Here is a 23,445-nt window from a genome sequence, read left to right as displayed (position 1 = left end):
TTCTTTCCCATTTCTGCAAATCTCTTTAATGTCATGCTTAATTAATAGAAGACATCTTGACTCTCACATTGCTTTTTGCATTTAAACTGTTCTGTGTGTTGTTTTGGTTAAAACGTATGAAAAATATCCAGGCTATGAATTAGGTAATTGAAGAGAGGGGCAGTATTTTTATAGATTTCTAGATATTTGTGGCTGTTCTTTGATACTACACTAAAGCTTGGCAAGTGTTATTTCAGGAAGTTTAGTTACAGTGAAATTTAGAAGTCCATTTTAATGAGGTTTTTGTACTACTCTAATACATTAAAATTCATCGGTCTCTTGTATACTTCAAATGGATCTTTTACCGAGGGATGATTTTGTAACATTGTTTTTTAGTTATTTGGAAAATAATTGGTTGGTTGAGTTCCAAATTTAAAAAAGCATTCCTTAGTATCTACCAATGTCATCAGAAAAGTGGGAAGCTGTGAAGATCATTTATTTTTTACTGTAAATACTGTCACTTGTTTTCCTTGAAGTGACAACTCAACCTCATTCATTTTTGAGAAAATAGATTATCTGGGTCTGAATAATTGTACTATGCTGTTCTTTCAAGTAAAAGCCACGCTCATTAAAAAAAGTGCCAAGTTTAGGTCACAGGTCAAAACAGGCATCCATGATACTTTGTGTGTGTAGCTGAATTTGTGTGAGGGCTGAATTTGTAGTTCTCATGTCATCACTGAGGTTATTAAAAAGATACATACTAATGAGTCAAAATTTAATGTTTCATAAATTTTTTACCATTTCATCAAGGATATTAAGTAAAACTGGATTTTTTTTAGTGAGTGCATGGCCATTAAAATACACTGATTACTGATAGAATTCAGTGTCACTTCTGTAACTCATGCTAAGGCACCTGCAGTTTTAATCACCTTAGTTTTGCACTGTCAGTGCACATGTCAACATAACAGACAAGGCAAACAACTTGTTAGTGTTATTTTGAAAGTAGATTTGACCTCATCTGACCCCTGGAACCAGCTCAGGGATCCTTAGCAGGCAACTAGCGTACTTTGAAATCTGCCGTTTTAGGGAAGAGCTGATGGGTAGAGGAGGCAGCTAAGAAAACTTGGAAGTTTGGTGTCAGAGGATCTAGGGAAAGAGAGTGTTTCAGGAAAAGGAGAAATGCTGAATTGTATCAAATGCTGCTGTGAAAGTTTGAGTAGAAGGAGCTAGAAGACATAATAGATTTCACAACAAACCAAACTGACAAGAATTCATTTGAGAGGAGGCATCAAAAATAGTTAAGAGTCACTTGAGACCAAATCTGAAGTGAGGAAGTGTGACCACGAAGGCAGATAACTCTCAGGTGAAGTTTCACTGTGTCAGGGTGAGGCAAGAAATAAAGTGGTAGCTGGAGATGGGTGTTGGGTCCAGGGATAGTTTTATTTGTTTGTTTTTTTAAGTGTGCCTTTTGAGTTGGGAGATATTTAACCGAGGGATTTTCAGATCTTTTTTGAGTACAGTCCACCATGAAAAATATATTTTATATCACCACTACCTATATTCATACACATTACTGAAATATTGTAGAACAATTTGTAATCTTCCCATTTTTTAAAAAAGATTGTGTTCAGATACTTTCAAATGATGTTCATATTCTTCTTCCTTGAGCTTAAATGTCTCCAAGATTAGAAAAAAATTGTTTTCTATCATTTTTTCCTCAAAATTTCTTTAGAGACTAAAAAAGTTAAAATTGTGGGATAATTTACCTCCAAAGTCACTTGATTATGCTTATCCAAAATGTAATGCATTTTACTCTTTTTTAAAATTTAAGAACAAGTTACAGAGAGTTCTTCTGTATTTCATGACCCCGCAAATGCATAACCTCCCCAGATATCAGAGTTCCCCCCCAGAATAGTCTGCTTGTTACAGTTGATGAACCTGCATTGATACTTAGAATCACACAAAGTCGATAGTTTGCTTTCAGGGTTCACTCTTGGTGTTGTACATTCCATAGATTTTGACAAATGCATGTTGTGTACCTACCAGTACAGTGTTATACACAGTATTTTCACTTCCCTGAAAGTCCTCTGTGCTCCACCTATTCATCTCCCTTGTCACCCTTCCCCCCACAACCCCAGGCAACCACAGGACTTTTTACTCTCTGTAATTTTGCCTTTTCCAGAATGTTGTATAGTTGGAATCGTATAGTATGTAACCTTTTCAGATTGTCTTCTTTCACTTAGTAATACTCATTTAAGGTTCCTTCAGGTCTTTTCATAGCTTAATAGCTCATTTTTTTTTTAGACTTGAGTAATATGCCATTTTCTAGATGTGCCAGAGTTTATTATCCATTAACCTACTAAAGGACATCTTAGTTGTTTCCTCTTTCCATTTTTAATGTACTCTGGCACTTTTTTTCTTGCTTTCTTTCCTTTTTTTTTTTTTTTTTTTTTTTGCTTTTTAGGACCACACCTGCAGCATATTGAAGTTCCCAAGGTCAAATTGGAGCTATAGCTGCTGGCCTACACCACAGCCACAGCAGCACTGGATCTGAACTGCATCTGCAACCTACACCATAGCTCACAAGAACGCCAGGTACTTAACCCACTGAACAAGGCCAGGGATCAAAGCCACATCCTCATGGCCACTAGTCAGGTTCGTTACCACTGAGCCACAGCAGAAACCCCACTCTGGCACTTGTTATTTTATTTTTTTTCATTATTTAGATAATACTTTATTAGTTTCTGTAATCAAACCCATGTAGATAAGACCTTACATATTTAACACAATGCATTACCCCTGTGCAAATGGAAAAAATTATGTTTAACGTTTCTAGACCAATATGGCTGTTAATTTCTGTACAATGTCAACCCAGCACGGTACAACTGAGATACTTTTTCCAAAGTTGACAGCAAGCTAAAGTTTCCAGAAATTCACATTATATGTGTGTGTGTGTGTGTGTGTGTGTGTGTGTGTGTGTGTATAGACTTATTTATTTATTTATATAAAAAGACCAATAGCAGTATGTTATGCATCAATAGCAGCAACAGCTTTTCCAGGTTCTGCAGTCATCTGAACAAAATTATAGAGACAACTAGCACACTCTATTTAAAAAAAAAAGAAAAAGAAAAAAAAAAAGGTAAAAAGCAAAACCCCAGAAAACAACAAAATTTTGTTACTGTTGTGGTACCTGGCACCATTTTTTTTATTGGCTTCTCAGTCATCATCTGGAAAGAAAACATTCTAGAATAATGTCATTAAAAACATCTCTGATAAAGCACAGTCACTACTACATATCATAAAGCAGGTACAAGATATTTTACATTCACAGAGGTATGATACAGTACTGTCCTACTTCTATAATACTAGAGGATATAATTAAAAAGGCATTATTCGAGACTTGATTCTACTTTTCCAGCAGAGGGCCCAAAGGATGGTTATGACACAGCTCTGGTACAGAAATGTACCTTCTTAGATAGAATTTCCTTTCTTTAGTGGCACAGCTCTAGGTACTCACTGCTCTTCATGAACATCAGTTAAAACCCATTTTAAAAATAAAACCCACCATTGGATTCATACAAAGATGACTCTATGGAGGCAAGCAAGACTCAGGTGACCTAACTAGTATTTGACCAGCTCTGATGTTTCTGAATGTAAAGAGCTCCATGGAAGAAAGGAGATGCCAAGTAGCACTTCAAAGCTTCAGGCCACAACCAAAACACAGCATCATTTCAAACAGAAGCAGTAGCCAAACATTGCCCATAATGTTCAAGGATGAATATATCATCATCTGCTCACTCACCCGGGAAGAAGGGGAGATCAGTTACTGTACTTTGATTGTGTTCAACTCAATCACAATGTTATAAAAATAGCAAGCTGCCATAATTGTTATTCTTTTTTTATTGAGAAAAAAATGCTGATCTGGACCTACTAAGTTGTTTTCACAACCCACACTCTAATTTTCAAAAGCACAGTCCCATCCTAGGCTTCTGTATATGCCAGTGGGAAAGATTCAAAAGAGAGGGGAAATTGATGATACGGGAAAGGAAATATATCATTTCGAAGGCCTTAGTGATAGACTCCAGAGCATAAGTTAAGGGTTGGCCCCTCATCGCATCAAGGCCCGTCACTTCATGCTAACTATGAGGAAAGTAGACCATGTGTGCACAGATGAAGTAGTGGTAGTTGGAAGGTGACAAGAGTTCCCATTAGAAATTTTCTGTATTTTCAAAGTAGTGTGAGGCCAACAAGAAGGGGCTGAGAGGGGGTGTTAGAGAAAGTGTGAATTCGTCGTTTTGGAGAATTGTAAAGCAGAGTGTACTAGAGAAAGGTAGAAAAGTTGTATGGTAGTGTTGAGTGCTCTTTTGAGACTTATGATCATGAATTTAAAGTGAGGCTAGTCAGCTCAGGGTTGAATGAACAAGCCCTTCGTGAATATTAACCTTTCCCGTTAATCTTTTCTTCATCTGCGTTTAATTATGCGGGTGTCATAGGTGGTTGATGAAAAAAATACCTAAGGTTTTACTTTGAGAGACACTGACTTCAGACTCATTCCGTGATTTAAAATAGATGAGTAATTTTCTCAGTGACATCACTGTAAAGGCTTGAGTCTGTCCCAGTTTTGGGAGCCTGGTTTTGGTCTTGTACACCCCTTGGTTCATGGGCATACCCAGAGTTATTCAGATTATAAAAGCTGGTCTGAAAAAGAGTAGTTAAGGTGGTCAGGGCATAAAGGGCTTGACTTGGCACTAGGAAAGATTATGATATTTCATCTTGGCAAGGCAGAAAAGGTGGTATGACTCAAGTATTAAAAATATGGAAGAGTGTCACTTGGTTGAATGTGGCTCATTCATCAGTTCCCATAGCTACCTGAGCCACTTAAAACTTTTAAGAAGTAAATTCAGGGCATCTAACTAGCAGAAGAAAGATTTTAAACTCTAAGGTTCTCCTTGCCAAATGGCAGAAGTCCTAAAATGAAATGGAGAAATGAATGGCAACAGTTTTATTAGTCGTAATATCTTGGCACTCACTGTTCACCTTTGAGCAGCGGTTATTGGATTTCTTGGGCCAAAGCCAGGGCAGTGGTTACCATTTACTTTTTGGTTTCCAGCCTAGCTGTAGGGGTAATTAGATCTAAAAAGAAAATCTCTTTGAAACCTGGGATTTTTTACTTCAGAAGTCATTAAGCCTCCTTAACTGTTATAAGATTACTTTGGAAAGTTTCTCGAGTAATTCTTAAATCCGCAATCCATTAAGTACGCAGTGGAGGAGTCTTACTAGGAGAATGGGTCCAGGCTGGGTCTGATTAAATTTTACCGATCTATAGTGTTGTGTCACCCTTGCCTAACACAAACTACATAATGATGGCAGTGGTGTTAGCCCATTGGTTCTGGGGAGCTGAAAATGTACAAAGTAATTATTCTGAAATGCGAAGTGTCAAATAGGACTAAAGAGAAATCACTTAGCTTGTATCTTACACAGGATCTCAGCTGTTTCTGAAGAGCTGATTTTTTTCCAGTGATCTTTATAGCCAGCTTATATTTTGCAGAAATTTTAACCAGTCGCTTATTAAAAATTTATCAGATATGTTAAAATCCAACACATTAGTTTCACTGGGAGTTTTCATACACATACTGTACACGTAATATATTGGAATTTGGAGCAGTCTCTCCCTAATGCCTGAAGAACAGTCACATGTATAGGTCAGGAGTGTTAAAAGGAATATGCAAATGAGGGAAAACTGGCTTCTTTCACAGTAGGGAGGAAAGTCAGTTGAACCATCACCAGACAGGATTCTACTTGACTATAGGCAAGAATTATTTTCCATTGCCATCAGTTATCTACAATTTACAGAGCTGTAATACAACTCAAAGGCAGTGAATGACTGGAATCCTGGAGGGGAGGTCTAGAAAATGCATAGTTTTTAACTGAAGCACAGATTCTCTAAACCAATATTCATGGTATATTGACCAATTCATGGTAATTGCATTAAAGGGAAAATGGTGTCTCAACATGATGAAAATAGTCTCAAAATCTTGTTGTAACTATTTGCAGTATGAATCTTTCTCAAGTGTATTTTTACACGATTTACAGCATCATTCTGGACCATGACTTCAGTGTTTAAGGTAAATAAGTTCAACTGTAGCTATTTGAAGCATGGTTCAGAATCATGAATAGATAAGAGTTCCCTTATGGTGCAGCGGGTTAAGGATCTGGCTTTGTCACTGCAGCATCTCAGGTTGCTGCTGTGGTGTGGGTTCGATTCCTGGCCTCAGAACTTTCACATGCCACCAGCATGGCCAAAAAAAGAAAGAATCACAAATAGATGTCCTGAAGCCCATGCTGTAACGATTAGTATATTAATGTACATTAAATTAATAACAGTGACCTGGAGGTCAGGCTTAAATTATCTTCAGAGATGTTAAAATAGTAGTAAATTGATTGGTTAATTATAACATCCTAAAATAAGGTGGTTTAGTAGTGATAAGGATCTTAGATTGTTAAAGGGGTTCTGATGGGAAATAGGCAAGAAATGTGAAGGAAAAGGGGGGAATTGAAAAGGATATCCTTTGTTTTTATCAGCTTCCCTCAAGCTTCTGCTTTTATTCTCAGTTAATATTCTTCCTCTTAGTATTTTGTTGTGTCTTGGAAGTTAGAAGGGTGTCTTTTGCATAAATTTAAGTAAACAGCATCTTTCATGCTCTATCAAAAGCCTTTTTAAAAAAGTATGGGGTTTGGGAAGAAATGTGTAGTTGCAAACTAGGAACGTCATGTTTCCAATTTGGAGGAAGGGAGAAGATATAAAAGAAACCTTCCATGGCCCCCCAGCTCTTTTAAATTTATTGAAATGAGTCCCAAGGATGCTGTTCTTGAGCAAGTTTGTGTGCTGTTTGATGTCTAGTTTGTCAGTATTAGACTTGTAACTTTTATAGTCCTTGATTTACTGAGAAGATCTTTTGACTTTCAGGTAAAAAACATCAAAATGAATTTCAGCTTCTGGTAGATCAGGCCAAAAAAGGATACGAGAAAGCCGTTGGAATGTCAAAAAAAAAAGTAACGAAAAAAGATGATGAATCTACAAAAGACCTCTTATCTGTATGCGTGGGTAAGAGACTTTAGTTAAAAACAGAAATACATTGAATTTTACTGTTTTTAATATAAAGAGAAAATGAAACCAAGGAAATTTACTTTGGACTTCTTAGGTATTTGAAATGGGAAAAAGTATTTTTAGACACAGCAGTTGTTGGATATACACTATGTTTGTTACTCTGGGAAAAATGATTGGAAGATGTCCTGAAGTCACAGTTTCTGAAGTCTGTCTTCCTTTCCATTAATGATAAATCAAAAGTTTCCTATTGTTTAAGCCTGAGGATGTTTTCTAGGTGTAGGATTCATTGCTGTAGGTCCTTAGATATCCTCAAAGAGACTAAGTTATTTTTATTATAAGTCACTGGTATTTACTTTGGATGGAATATTCTGCTAATATATTAGCATTAGAGCTAATATGTAGCACATTCCTTAATTTCAACCCATTTTAAAATATGAAATTGGAGTTCCCGTCGTGGCGCAGTGGTTAACGAATCCGACTAGGAACCATGAGGTTGCGGGTTCGATCCCTGCCCTTGCTCAGTGGGTTAACGATCCGGTGTTGCTGTGAGCTGTGGTGTAGGCTGCAGACGCAGCTCGGATTCCGAGTTGCTGTGGCTCTGGTGTAGGCCGGTGGCTACAGCTCCGATTCGACCCCTAGCCTGGGAACCTCCATATGCCGCGGGAGCGGCCCAAGAAATAGCAACAACAACAACAACAACAAAAAAAGCAAAAAAAAAAAAAAAAAAAAAAAAGAAATTGTATTTTTGTTGCTACTAGGGCTTTGACCCTCATGAACAAAACAGTCATATTGGAGGAAAGTGCACAAGAAATTTCTTTACTATTTTCTCTTCATTGTGGTAAAAATACACATTATGTAATATTTATCATTTTAGCCATCCATACACATACAATTCATTGGCATTAAATACATTCACAATGTTGTGTCACTGTCACCACTATCTACACCCAAGACTTTTTTATCATCTCCAGCAAAAACTCTGTACCCATTAAATAATAACTTTCCCTCCAGTTTCTCTGCCAGCCCTTGGTAATTTGTGGTCTACTTCTTTGTCTATGAATTTGCTTATTCTAGGTACCTGATATAACTGAAATCATACATTTTGTTTATCCATTCTTCTCTAATGTGTTATATATATACCTCATGGTCTTTATGAACAACTTAAATTTGTTCATGTAGTTATTAAAGAATGTTGTTGGAGAGTAGTTTAACTCTTGAGAAAATGCTGCTTAATATCTCGAGTTAGGAGAACATTTTTGTTTATTGGTTGAATCTCTTTTGAAAATGATTGAATGCTTGTACTCGGATTGTGTATTCTCTGTGTTTGTGCACATAAATATTGCTCCCTCTGGGGTTCGGAGATGAATTTTGCTGGTAGATTGTTATGCATTGAAAGCACATGTCTGGGAGAGGTGGAGGGTATGAGAGAGGTAGACAGAGTGGCACAGACTGAAACGTTGAGCTTTGTGTAGCACCATACAACCAATGTAGTTTTTTTTTTTTTTTTTTTTTTTTTTTTTTTTTGCTCTTTATAATAAACTTGCTCATTAAAATTCCAATATAAGTGAGCAAGATACATGTCCTCTTAAGTAGAACAAAATCATCTGATTGTGTTGCATGTCTTTGGGGAGGTTTGATGTTGGGGCCTCATGTTTTCGACTCTATTTGGAATTCTGTCCTGAAAGCCATGGACAGATGTAAAGGATAACTAACTTTCTTTCTTTTTTTTTTTTTTTTTTTTTGTCTTTTTGCCATTTCTAGGGCCGCTCCTGCGACATATGGAGGTTCCCAGGCCAGGGCTCCAATTGGAGCTTTAGCCGCTGGCCTACACCAGAGCCACAGCAACACGGGATCCGAGCCGCTTCTGCAACCTACACCACAGCTCACGGCAATGCCAGATCCTTAACCCACTGGGCAAGGCCAGGGATCGAACCCGCAACCTCATGGTTCCTTGTCGGATTCGTTAACCACTGAGCCACGACAGGAACTCCAGTATAACTAACTTTCACTGCCCACAATTGTTGAATGATATTTGCGCCCAAGAGGGAATTTGTCCTGTAGAAGCTTTTATAAGAGGGGAAGAAATAAGAGAAGAATATAAATCAGATGCAAAAATAAAAGATGCTCTTATACTGAATTCCTTCTCCCCGGTTTGCCAGCTTGATTGCATTCTCCCAGCTGAGTTTCCTGGGTGAGTGATTCCTCTTAACCCAGTTCTTGGTGTCCATTTACAAGAGAGGGTCCCAGATGACCTGGATTGTCCTCTTAGTTGCTTCTCTGCCTTTCCCAGATGAACATTAGAGGGTACAGTTTTGTTTTGGTAATGATCAGGCTTATTAAAAGCCAGACAACATCAGGAGCTTATTTTTAGAAGTTATACTCTTATGTGATGCATGCTGTTCTTGAGTGTAACAAATACTTATAATTATTTCTGGAAAAATCTTGACTGTATGGAGTTGAAAGGTGTTTTTTGTTTTTTCAACAATTTGTCTTATTCTCTTCCCATAATTTTCTCTTTATAACAAGAGGTATTTGATAAAGGTCACTGGCCTCCAGAAGTGTGTGAGTGATCTGTGAAAGCTCTGCTTTTCTGTGAGCAGAGGGATTCTATTCTAGTAGCACATGTGGCCTATAGTCAAGAACTCACACAGTCCTTGAATCATAAAGAGAGAACAGCTAAAATCCCAGCAGAGCTCTGAGATACCCCAGGAGGAGAGGCCTGGACGCTGAAGGATCCTGCACCAATTTTCTCCTATGTGCTTGGATTGGCAGATATTTGGTCATAGCCACATGTCGAATATTCTTGCAAACACTGTCTGCATCCCTCCGGCTTTCCTGGACCTTCATTATCTGCAATAAGAGACCTCAGAAATTGAGAATATGACAAGGGATGTGTGGAAATGTGATGTGTATTGGATCAAACAAATATTGTTTATGATTATATGCAGCAGATTCAGAAAAGTGTTGATAGATTCACTGCCACGCAGATTCATTTGCCACAATGACAAATATTGTGGTTCTCTTATTAATTGAATCTTTAATCCTTTTTTTTAATGCTTGTATTTATCACTGTTCTCTGGTCTGTGAAATTTATAGACATTGTTTAGTCATTCTCTAAACGGAAGCCTCATTAGAATTACGAGGTTCTCCTTACTCCAGGTTTTAAGGAATATTTTGCTTTAAATTGACTAATACTGTACTGCAAATTTGAAAGTTGCTAGGAGTAGGTCTTAAAAGTCCTCATCACAAGAAAAAAAGAAAAAATATTTTTGTAACTATGTACAGTTATGGATGTTAGATGGACTTTTTGTAGTGATCGTTTCACAGTATACACAAATATTGAATCATTAGGTTGTACATTTGAAACTAATATGATGTCATATGTCAGTTATGCCTCAATTAAAAAAATACACTATTGCCCCCTGCCAGAATAAATTAATTAAGTAATCTGGAATGTCACAGGGTGAACAGTATAATATATATTATGTAATTAGGTGGCACCATTGAATGTTAATTCTTATTCTCTGGCTATCGCTAGATTATATCAATATAATCAATATTGCATAAACTTCTATTTTACCAATTATGAATAGCAGTATTAAATGTGGAAGTAATAAACACGCCGAGGTCATAAATTTTAAGGTACTCCTAAATGCTTCTTTTTTCATTTTTTCTTCCATTTCATTTCTTTTTCCTCTTTTTAGGACCGGAAGATAATAAAATGAAATTGTCAGATACGCCCTTGGTAACAAAGCACCTCCCTCAATTAATGCTGGACTCCCCAGGGAAGTTAGAGCCTGATAGACCAGATGATTCTTCCAGTTGTACTGATTTTCAAGAAGAAGCTCTTTCTTCATCAGAATCAGATTCATGCAATAGGTAAGAAAATTGTCGTAGTTTAGATTTCTGTTTCCTGTGCACACTAAGATAGGCAGAAACAACTGGAAGACAGCCCTGAGGCTCGGTGCCCTTCCTCATCTCCTTCCACCATCTCCTGCTGCTTCCTAGGGTTCACAAGGGAGCCTGGCAGGGTGTGGAGAGTATGCACAGCAGCCTCAGGGGGGCCTTTGTTTTCTGCTTTGTAGCCTTTATATAGATGTTTTTCCTAGAGTTAGAAAAGAACACCATTGGCAGTGAAATTTTTATCAGGGGAATGAGTGAAAGAGATAAAATAGAGATGGCCAGAATAAAAAAGAACAAATCACTTAAGCAAAAAGAATGGATGGGGAAGCTTTAAAAATAGGGGATTTGGAGATGAGTCATTTTTCCAAATTATTTTTTAAAAGCCATTTAAGAAGATGATGTGTTTTGAAAGATGACAGTTGCATTATAGTTACCATTTTGAGTTCTGAAGATTCACTTTATGTGGTAAATGTTACCTTGTTTCAACCTCATCTTTATTACTTTTTTTAGTGGGTGCAGTATTCCCCTGGGTTTCTGTACCATCATTGGCTAGATTCTTCAATTTCTGTTGGATTTCTACATTTGTCCCAGTGTTCTACTTTACACCTAAAGCTGTGGTAAAGCTCTCCCTACAGAGAGCCTTTTGTTTCTAATGAATTGTTTCCTTATGCTTAACATCATTTGACCATAGTTGGTGGTGTTGTTACCTTCTGAGTGAAATCATACCAATTTAAAATGCTAACAGCGGCATATGAACGTGTCGTGGAAATTGTTTAATCTTTGGCATTTGTTGATTTAAAATTTGTTAACAGTACCCTAGAATGATAGATGATATCTAATCTAAAACATCAAATTAACAAAGTTTTTTTTTAAGAAGAATATACCTAAGGATCCTCTGCTTCCTAAGGTTCTTGGGAAACATCTTCAAATTATCCAGGATCAAGTATTAGGAAACAGAAATCTTCTTACTTTGTCCCTAACACTATCAAGGTCAGAAACATTGTATCAAGTTGGGTAAAGGAAAAACACTTGGTTAGCCTGGGTTTCTCCAAGAGCCTGACACTGCTGCAGTTTCTCTATGAATGATCAGGCCTTTCCTCCAAGTTTAAACAAAACTTAACAGGAAAACAGGGTAAAAATGAAGGAAAAACAGAGACCAGGGAAATAAGAGCAAGCTTTTTAAGCATAGTCACAGTTGCAGGAGTAGATGGAGTGGGACATTTTTATGAAGTTGGAGTTGGGGGAAATGGCAGAAAGTGAAAAGGAGAACACATAGCAGCCAGGTGTATATTTATCTGGTGACCAGAGTGTGGGAAATCGCATGCGATTGTTGGAAGTCTTGGCCTCAGAGAGACTGATTGGCGTCCCTGGACTGTGAGAGGATTATTAAACCATTTAATTTTTTTAAGTAAGCTCTAATATTCTTCCACATTTTAATTAGTCATGCACGTATATATGTATATGTCTACACATATGTACACACACACACACACACACACACACACACACACACACACACATATATACCCATGACCAGTGGAACTACCTGCTAATTGCAAATTTTTAACAGCTTTATTGAGATGTAATTTACATATCATACAGTTAACTCAAGTTACAACTCACTGATTTTTAATGTGTTCCCAGAGTTGAACTACCATCAGCATAGGATCTGCTGGGTGATTTGGGAGTCAGTCTTTTGAAGTCTGTTTCCATGACTATGGAAAGCGTTTATAAATATCTTCTATCTCAGATCTGTTGGGAAGACGAAATGAGATAGTAGATGTAAGAGTCTTTTATAGATTTATGATCATTGGAGTTCCCAGTGGCTCAGTGGCTTAAGGATCCAGTGTTGTCATTGCTGTGGCTCTGGTCATTGCTGTGGCATGGGTTTGATCCCTGGCCTGGGAACTTCTGCATGCCATGGGTGCCCCCCACCCCCTGTGGTGTGTGTGAGTGTGTGTGGTTATTCTTCTAGTTTTATAAAGACCAAATCAGTTGAATTTTCTCCAAAAATACTGCAAAAGTTGGAACTCTAGGACTGGATATTGCAAGAATGCTTTCATAGTCCTTTGTGCCTTAATTCTAATTCTTAAGCTGTATCATAGATTAAAACCCCAAATTTATTTTTTTTTCACTTTTTGGCACTTTAGAAAGTTGCGAACCTGCCCAAATTTGTTCTGTTCACATGTGTTTAGTTTGGCATCAGCTGGCCACTCACCCCTAGGCACAGTCTTCTCATTTACTCCCTGTTGTGCTTCCCTGGCACCTGTTCCAACCTTGTTGCTTTGTGTCTGTTTCCTCACTTTGAACACCTTGTCTCCCAGTTCACCAAGGCAGTGAATCTGACATGTTGCCAGATCTTTCCATTTTAAGGTTTCTTAGAATTTCTGGCTTCTGCTTTCCTGTTACTTGTAAGAGAAAGATAGGTTTCTTAAGACATTTCTAAAGACATATTCTTTCTTTAGACAGATTCATCCACCTCCTCTAAGACGTTGCTCCATCAGTCATGCCTTAAGTTTGCTCTTGGATAGCCCTCTTTTTCTTAGCCCTTCATCCAATTTCTGACTTCTTTTATTCTTCCCACTATGCAGGAAGTAATTTCAGTGTCCTCTCTTAATTCCTATAGCAGTGAATCTGAAATCCTTAACAGTTTATCTAAATTAAATCTTACCTTGTACTATAGTTATTTGACTATCTTTGTCACTCCTATTATTACTCATAAAAGTCCTTAAGAATTGAGTCTATCATGCATTTTTTATTAAAAAATGTCCTTCCTAGGGACACTACAAGATCTTTTTTATTTTTATTTTTTTAAATTTTATGGGCATATAGTTGACTTTCAATTTTGTATTAGTTTTAAGTGTACAGCAAAGTGAATCAGTTATACATATAAATAAATCCATTCTTTTTTCCCCATATAGTTTATTACAAACTATTGAGTGGTTTTCCTGTGCTATATGGTAGGTTCTTATTAATCATATATTTTACAGAGCAGTGTGTGTTTGTTATTCCCACCTTCCCAATTCCTTCCTTCCCCAACAGTTTAACCTATTGTAACCATAAGATTGGTTTTGAAATGTTTGAGTTTGTTTTTAATAAATATAAAAGTCCATTTGTATCATTTTATTACATTTCACATTTAATTGATATCAAATGATATTTGTCTTTCTCTGTCTGACTGACTTCACTGAGTATGATAATCTCAGGGTCTATCCATGTTGCTGCAAATGGCATTATTTCATTCTTTTTATGGCTGAATAATATTCCATTGTGTGTGCCACATCTTCCTTATCCACTACTCTGTTGATGGACTTTAGGTTGCTTTTATGTCTTGGCTATTGTAAATAGTGCAGCAGTGAACATTGGGGTGCATGTCACTTTTTGAATTAGAGTTTTCTTTGGAAAAGATGCCCAGGAGTAAGATAGCTGGATCATATGGTAGTTCTATATTTGGGGGGGGTGGCTTTATTTTAAAATCTTTTTATTAAAACATCACTCACATACAGAAAAAAACACACAAAACCAATTTGAGGAAAAATTATTACAAAGTGAATACACATATTTAACTACCCACCCAGGGAAATAGAACATTACCCCCTTTGTACTCCTCCCAGCTACTACCCCCTCTCTCCTCTTGACTATCGACACCATAGTTCTTCGTTTTCCAATTTTGTGTAAATAGTAGTATTCATCCCTGTATATCTGGCTTCTGTCACTCAAAATTATTGTAAATGTCTTTGATGAACATATATATGAATTTTTATGGGATATATTTCTAAGAGTAGAATGGCGGGTTTTTTAAGAAACCTCCACATTGTCTTCCATAGTGGTTGCACCAATTTATATTCCTACCAACTGTGTGGGGCGGGGGTTCCCTTTTCTCCACACCCTCTTCAACATTTATTATTTGTAGACTTATTAATGATGGTCTCTCTGACTGGTGTGAGGTGATACCTCATTGTAGTTTTGACTTGAATTCCTCTAATAATTGGTGATGTTGAATATTTTTTCTTTTCTTTTCTTTTCTTTTCTTTTCTTTTTTTTTTTTTTTTGCCATCTGTATGTATCTTCCTTGGAGAAATGTCTGTTTAGATCTTCTGCCCCTTTTTTGACTGCATTGTTTATTTATTTGTTTATTTTTTTGATATAAAGTTCCATGAGATATTTGTATATTTTGGAGATTAATCCCTTGTAGGTTACTTCACTTGTAAAAATTGTCTTTCATTCTCTGGGTTTTTGTTTGTTTTTTAATGGTTTTCTTTGCTCTGTAAAAACTTCTAAGTTTGAATAGGTTCCATTGGTTTTTTTGTTTTGTTTATTATTCTAGGAGGTGGATCAAACAAGGTATTATTGTGACTGATGTCACAGAGTGTTCTGCTTATGTTTCCCTCCAGGATTTTTATAGTATTCAGCCTAATGTTTAGGTCCTTAATCCATTTTGAGTTTATTTTTGTGTATGTTGTCAGAGAATGTCCTAATTTCATCTTTTACATGTAGCTGCCTGGTTTTCCCAGCTCTGCTCATTGAAGAGACTATCTTTCCTTTACTGTATGTTCTTACCTCCTTTGTCATAGATTAGTTGACCATAGGTGCTTAGGTTTATTTCTGGGTTTACTGTCCTGTTCCACTGGTCTGTATTTGTTTTTGTGTCAGTACCATACTCTTTTGATTACTGTAGCTTTGTATTATAGATGAAGCCAGGGAGCCTGATTCCTACAGTTCCATTTTTCTTTTTCAGTATCGCTTTAGCTATTCAGGGTCTTTTGTGTTTCCGTACAAATTGTGCCGTGTTGTATTGTATTGTATTTTTTACTTTTTAGGTCCACACCTGCAGCATATGGCAGTTCCCAGGCTAGGGGGTTGAATTGGAGCTACAGCTGCTGGCCTATGCCACAGCCACAGCAATGCCGGATCCAAGCTATGTCTGTGACCTACACCACAGCTCACAGCAACGCCAGATCCTTAACCCACTGAGCAAGGCCAGGGATCGAACCTGCAACCTCATGGTTCCTACTTGGATTCATTTCTGCTGTGCCATGACAGGATCCCCTCTGTACAAATTTTAAAATATTTTGTTCAGGTTCTGTGAAGAACGTCATTGATAACTTGATAGGGATTGCATTAAATCTGTAGATTGCCTTGGGTAGTGTAGTCATTTTGGCAATACTGGTTCTTTCAGTTCAAGACCATGGTATATCTTTACATTTGTTTATGTCATCTTTAATTTCTTTTCATTAGTGTCTTAGAGTTTTCGGAGAACAGGTCTTTTATCTCTTTAGGTTGGTTTTTTCCTCGGTATTTTATTTTTATTCCTCTTCCTATTTTTCTTGATGAGTCTGGCTAAAGGTTTATCAATTTTATTGATCGTTTTGAAGAGCCATCTTTTGGTTTCATTGATCTTCTCTGTTGTTTTCTTTGTCTCTTTCATTTTTTTCTGCTTTCATATTTATGGTTTCTTTGCTTTGACTAACTTTGGGGTTTGTCTTTTCCTCCTTCTCTAGTTGCTTTAGGTGTTAGGTTGTTTATTTGAAATTTTGTTGTTTCCTGAGAAAAGAATGTATTGCTCTAAACTTCCTTCTCGGAACTGCCTTTGCTGTATCCCATAGGTTTTGGATTGTTGTATCTTCATTTTCATTTGTCCCTAAGTATTTTTTGATTTCCTCTTTGATTTTTTCAGTGATCCATTGGTTTGTTTAGTAGCATATTGTTTAGATTCCAGGTGTTTGTGGGTTTTGCTGTTTTTTTTGTTTGTTTGTTTGTTTGTTTGTTTTTCCCTTGTAGTTGGTTTCTAGTCTCATAGCGTTGTGGTCAGAAAAGATGCTTGATGTCATTTCAATTTTTTTAAAATTTACTGAGGCTTGATTATGGGCCCATAATGTGATCTATCCTAGAGAATGTTCTGTGTGCCCTTAAGAAGAAAGTGTATTCTACTGCTTTTCAATGTAGTGTTCTATAAAATATCAATTAAATCTCTCTGGTCTAATTTGTCATTTAAGACCTGTGTTTCCTTACTGATTTTCTGTCTGATCTGTCCATTGATGTAAGTGGGATGTTAAAGTCTTCCATTATTATTGTGTTACTGTTGATTTCTCCTTTCATGGCTGTTAGCATTTGCTTTATATATTATGGTGCTCCTATGTTGGGTGCATATATTTACAATTGTTATAGCTTTTTCTTGAATTGATCCCTTGATCATTGGGTAGTGTCCTTCTTTGTCTCTTGTAACTATCTCTATTTTAAAGTCTGTCTTGTCTGATATGAGTATTGCTACTCCAGCTTTCTTTTGATTTTCATTTTCATGTAATACCTTCTTCTGTGCCCTCACTTTCTGTCTGTATGTGTCCCTAGATCTGAAGTGGGCAACACCTTTATTAAGTAAAGAATTTATTGATTCTAAGGTGTACATTTTCTGTTTTATATTTTAATGTCTGAAATTGTGATGTGTACTATAATCAGAGTTTCTTATAGTTGATGCCAGCCAGGTTGATGTTGTGATATACTTGCAAGTGTATGAATTTCAGTTGAGTTACATGTTTTTGTTTTTTGTCTTTTGTCTTTTTGTCTTTTTTTTTCTAAGGCTGCACCCGTGACATATGGAGATTTCCAGGCTAGGGGTCCAATAGGATCTGTAGCCACTGGACTATGCCATAGCCACAGCAACGTGGGATCCAAGCTGTGTCACCACAGCTCATGGCAATGCCAGATCCTTAACCCACTGAGCGAGGCCAGGGATCAAACCCACATCCTCATGGTTACTAGTCAGGTTCTTTAACCTTCGAGCCATGACAGGAACTCCGAGTTACATGTATTTTTAACTTTACATTGGTTTGTCATTTTAAACGTCTTCAACAAAATAATGAGAAAAAAGTTATCATGTGTAAAGAAAGTAACAGAAAGTACAGCAGAGTATAAGTTTGATGTTAGTGAGGTAGTGTTCACTGTTGGATGAATGATTGCAGTTCTGTGTTTTCTTGCAAGACAGTTGAGTGATTTACAGGGCCTTAAGATAGCCCATGTGAGTATCTGAAAACTTTTTAGGTTTTGTGAGTGAGCTGTGTGCAAAGGATTGCTTGTTTGTCACATGACCTGCTGAAGGCAGGAAAAATGGTCAGATCTCTTGGAATAGATGGAAAAAATTTCAAAATAGTAACAGCCTGACTGATTCATCTATTGTAAAAGACTAAAGTTCAGGTCTAGAATATCAATTTGTCAGACATTTCTTCCTGTCTTCGAACAGAAACTGCTTCTCTTCCAATCACATGTGATGTGATTGAGGAAGGAAAACAAAATCATGAGCTCTGTTTGCAGAATGGGTGTCAGTGCCTTAGATGAAATTCCTAGAGACAGTTGTCAGTTTTCAGAAATGCTTTATCTCTAGTGCTCTCAGTGGTACAGAGGATGACTTTGTGCAGGAAAACTCAGATAACATAGATAGTGAATCAGAACACAATGAAGAAGAATGGGGCTCTGAATCTGATGATGTTTTAGGAGTACTTTGATTTATTTCAGATTTTTTTTTCAATGTATATGCACAACAGTGGTATAAGGTAAAAACCTATCTCTATATATGTTTAAAAGAACTCTCTGGGTATGTAAAAATTAAAAATAATGGTTCAGACAGTGGAAATGAGCTCCACTGATCTTTGCAGAAGCTGAGGACCAAGGGATTAGAGGACCCAGGTGCAGTGGTTGATAGCACAGGGCTTTGGATTCCAATATTCCTGAACTTAAATCTGGCTCTGCCAGGAGACAATAACTCTGACCAGAAAACTGTGGCTGCAGGGAAACTGCACAGCTGTTTTTGTAATGGTTCAGAGGGGGTTAGAGCTTGAAAAGTGAGGAATAGATTTTTTAACTGCTCTTGTAATGGAGGGTTGGAGCACAGAATTTTAACCTCTGTTCTTTGTTTTGGATTGATTCTGTCCATTTGTTTGTAAATTCATTTTTTCTGAAGATAAAAAAAAAACAGTGGTTCAGGAGTTCTCGCTTAGGCACAATGGGATCAGTGGCTTCTCTTCAGTGCTGGGACACAGGTTTGATCCCCAGCCCAGCACAGTGGGTTAAAGGATCCAGCATTGCCATATCTGCAGTGTAGGCCACAACTGCAGCTTGGATCTGATCTCTGCCCCTGGAACTTCATATAGTGTGTGGTGACCAAAAATGGGGGGTAAAGAAAAGGTTCATCTTGCCATCAGTGTTGTCTTAGATTTTTGAAACGTAGTATCTGAATATGAATAAGGTCCCTGAGTCACTTTAAGCATAATTTCATCACCTAATTGGAAACTCATAAAGCAGATCATAATACTCAGAAAGTTGGTGGTAAACTGGTAGCAGATTGTCACAAAGTATGGTGATCCATTGGTTAGTGCCAGTGTTTTTTAGTGACTCCAAAACCTAAATAGTCAAGAGATATCCAGTTGATTAGGGTAATTAACACCACAGAAATCAGGAAAAGAATTCAAAGTGAGAAGGGAGCCATCACAACCAAATGCCTTTAGTAAAATCAGAGCTTTTCTGAGATAAGTGGTCTTTGTCTGGTCCAGCTTTTATTTTCTGTAATATTCAGGCATCAGATGGAGGGGAGGTGGAGCATTGCACTCAGTGACTTTGTTCAGATCTTTCCTCACCCCAAGATTCTGTGATCATGTTATTTTTGACAAGTGTAATAGTTGGTGAATTGTCTGTGCTCTCTTGCTATTTGTCCATTGCAGATTGTGAATCAGTCTTTTAGAATTATACTTATTCCCTGTATATTGAAGTGTGCCTATCTTTTTCTCTTTCATTGTTTACAAGAATGTTACCATTTTTTTATGATAGTTTTATTGTTTTCACTGTAAAGCCCTAAACTTTGAGTACTTTTTTTTTTTTTTTCTTTTTTCGGTCTTTTTGACATTTCTTTGGGCCACTCCTGTGGCATATGGAGGTCCCCAGGCTAGGGGTCGAATCAGAGATATAGCCGCCAGCCTACGTCAGAGCCACAGCAACGCAGGATCCGAGCCGCGTCTGCGACCTACACCACAGCTCGCGGCAACGCCGGGTTGTTAACCCACTGAGCAAGGGCAGGGACCGAACCCGCAACCTCATGGTTCCTAGTCGGATTCGTTAACCACTGCGCCACGACGGGAACTCCTTGAATACTTTTAATTTAGATGTTATGCATGTTTATTGTGAAAAAAACAGAACATTTAGGTAAGCAAAAAATAAAATTCTGTAACTTTCGCAGCCAGAAATAACTTTGTGTTAACATTTTCATATGTACATCTTTCTAAGGATAGCAGTATGTATGCATGGATTGACAGAGGAACATTTTTAAGACAGAAGGATCATACTATTTTGTAATTTTTTGTGCTCCCCCCCATCTTTTTAAAAGGCAAGTAATGCAGTTTTAAGTCTAATGTGAATGTAAATACATTGTGAATTGTTTTTTAACTCATGCAGTCATACTGTGGTACAGACTATAGGTCTTACTATTATACTGTTGAATAACACTGTTGGTTTAGTGTTAGAGCAGTATTTAAGCTTATGTAATTTGCCAGGCTGAAAACTAATAATAATCTTACTTTAAGATCCAATAGGGATATCCAATCCAAGTAATTATTAGGATGAAATTGTTTTTTGATAATTTGATTCTTAACTCTTAAATAAGTACTTCTTTTAGAGTTTAAATTATTAATGTTGTATTGATTCTTTCTTGCCTGTGATAAAAAAATTGATAAGAATTTTGTATTTTTGTACACCTTCTAGATGATTTCCGGGAGTTCAAGAGACTTGTCCAAGTTTCTATAAATTAACTTATTGTTCTTCTTAATCAAGAAGAAAGAGCTTTTGTTCCTTGATTTTTGGCAAGCAGAGAAAACTGCATTTTTATTGAGTGGTAAATTATTAGAGAAGATGCTTTGGATTATGACTCTAGAGAGGAAGCTTTATCTTCATGTAGAGATGAATAATTGTCATGCTGTTCTTGAGAAGAACCTTTAGATCATTATTTTTTAAAAATATTTATGCGCTTTAGTTCTAGGCAATGTAAGTTAAAAAGAGACTTTTTAATATAACTAGCAAAATATGAATAAGTTAATAGATGAGATATTATGTCAATATTCAGTTTTATGATGTTGACCATTTTATTGTGTAAGTGAATGTCCTTGTTCTTAAGAAATGCACACTGAACGGTTAAAGGGACGTGGTGGCTGCAACTTATTCTTAGTGGTTAAAAAAGTAACATATTTTTGTGTGAATACACACACACACAGAATAAGAGAGCAAATGTGGGAAAATGTTAGGAGTTGCAAAATCTGGATGAAGGGCCTAAGAGTGATTTTGGGGGGTATGTTTGAAATTATTAAAATTTTAAAAATTTTGAAAAGAGTACTTGTCCGTAATCAAAGAAGGTTGTTTGTACCAGAAGATTTTTCTAAAGGAAAGATTTGTACTTACGATTTATTGACTAAAAACTGTAGTAGCCAGGGGTCTGCTGGGATGGTGAATATGATTTTCAGTCTCTGAAACCGTATTCATTTCAGTCAGTCTGTTCGGGACCAACTTAACATAGTTATGTCTTGGTTTTGGTGTTAGAGAGCGTGGGCTCATGAAGTGGGAATGGCGATTTCAGTGTTCTCAGAGTATCACAAAGACCAGCCAGTTTCACTGCTTGGTAACCTGTAACCTACACAAACCTTCTTGCAGATGGTCAGTGTTGGTCATAAAAGAACCTGGGTCAGATAATCTGTGAATGAACACATTTTAACTTTCCACTGTTCCTGGAAAAACCATTACCTCTTCTCTAAGGCCAAGTCCAACACAGACGCAGACACAGAACACCAGTCACTTTGACAAAAAGTCTTATTAACTATTGGCCATGCCTCTGATATGTTTTGGTATAACTTTTCATCACTTTTCAGTCATTTTTCAAAGAGCTATCTGTCCAGACTTCATAAGAGCAAGAGAGCAAAACCCCAAAAACCAACACCTATGAAGAAATCTTGATTACCTTTTGTTGGAAAATTAGTTCTGAGTAAACTAGAGAATGATAGGGAAATCTTAGAAAAAGTGTCATTGTGACAGTCATCCAAGGAATGTGGAGCACTGGCACTAGCAGCCTGTTGATTGCTTCTCCAAGGTAACAGGAAATGCTACCTCTGTCATCAAAGTGGCCTCTCTGCCACAGGGGCAAAGTTGAGACGTGTTGAGATTACAATTTTTGTTTCAGGGAGTTCTTTCAGTGTGAGTCTTGGTTAGGAGCAGGTAAATCTAATAGTTGTGAGTTGATGAGTAGAGGAAGAGGATTTTGAGAAGAGGGGCTCACAGAGTCCTTGGGTATATGTCCTTTGATGCTTTCTGTAGAAAAGCTGATGGGTTTCATAGGAAGTTTCTGGACTCAGCAGTAAAGCTATTTACAACTTTTATCTTGTACAAGAGTCTTTGAAATAGTTAAGCTATATCGATGGAACAGTAGATGTAAAATCTTTTTAGTGTAGGCAGTGTGGTTTCTACAGATGTTTGAGTGCTAGGAGTGTTGTGTTACATCACTGAGTGCATAGTCAGACCCATTTTAGAGATGTGGACATGGCAGGTCAAAGGACTTCCATAAGCTGCCTGGGGGGCTACACATGGTATCTGGCAGTACCAGGATAAGAACCCAGTTGACCTCAGAGCCCAAGTTCTCTGACTGATAGTGCTTATAGCCAGGCCAGCTTGCGCTTCACATTCTTGGAAGAGTGTAAATAAGTAGTTCTTGAAATGGTTGGGCTTCCTGGGAGCCAACCACCAGAGAAGGATTTGACTGGAAGTGGTTAATTTGAAAAGTGAAGGAACCACACTGTAGGGAGTGGGGAAGTAAGACAGGAAGGGAAGACAGTATTTAAGCGGTATGTTATTAAACCAGAGGATACTCTGAGCAACTGGAGTTTAATCATCCTGGGCACTGGGAGTGATTTAAAATACCCACTGGAGTTCCCAACCAAGGGGCAAAAGGCAGAGGTATCTATCAGTCATTTGGGTGGAAGCTGCTCCCTGCAACTTCCAACCTTCCATGCTGGTGACAGAGCAGACTCTGGTGGCAAGAGGTCACCTTTGGAAATAATCTTTTATCAAACTAAAGATCACCTATATACTAAATACCACATTGCCTCTGTGGACTTCCTCCCCTGAATTCAATTACCTCAGTCAAATTGTAAGAAAAACATCAGACCAACTCCAGTTGAGGGTCATTCTGCAAAATAACCTGACCAGCATGCCTCAGAACTGTCAGGGTACTTAAAAGCAAGGAAAGTCAGAAAGTGTCACAGTCTGGAGGCACCTAAAGAGATAGGACAACTAAATGTGGTGTCATGAATGGGACCCTGGAACAAAGAAGGCACATTAGGTAAAGACAAAAGAAAAACAAAATGTGAACTTTAGTTAATAATTATAATACATTAGTAAAGAGGGATCTTGATATGAAGATATTCAAAGAATGT

General features: G+C 37.3%; 1 protein-coding gene across 4 annotated transcripts in view; it reads left to right on the top strand.

The window, feature by feature from the left end:
* RAD18 (RAD18, E3 ubiquitin protein ligase) overlaps positions 1–23,445 on the top strand; it is a 106,091-nt gene that overhangs the window by 58,681 nt on the left and 23,965 nt on the right. For all 4 annotated transcript variants that reach the window (XM_021068322.1, NM_001142833.1, XM_021068321.1 and 1 more), the window contains 2 exon segments: positions 6,947–7,084; positions 10,792–10,966. In XM_021068322.1, coding sequence (XP_020923981.1) covers positions 6,947–7,084; positions 10,792–10,966 — 313 coding nt within the window.

Source organism: Sus scrofa, chromosome 13 (assembly GCF_000003025.6).
Source record: "Sus scrofa isolate TJ Tabasco breed Duroc chromosome 13, Sscrofa11.1, whole genome shotgun sequence".
NCBI lineage: Eukaryota > Metazoa > Chordata > Mammalia > Artiodactyla > Suidae > Sus > Sus scrofa.
The sequence above is the reverse complement of the archived record's forward strand: the minus strand, read 5'-3'. Positions and strand labels throughout refer to the sequence as shown.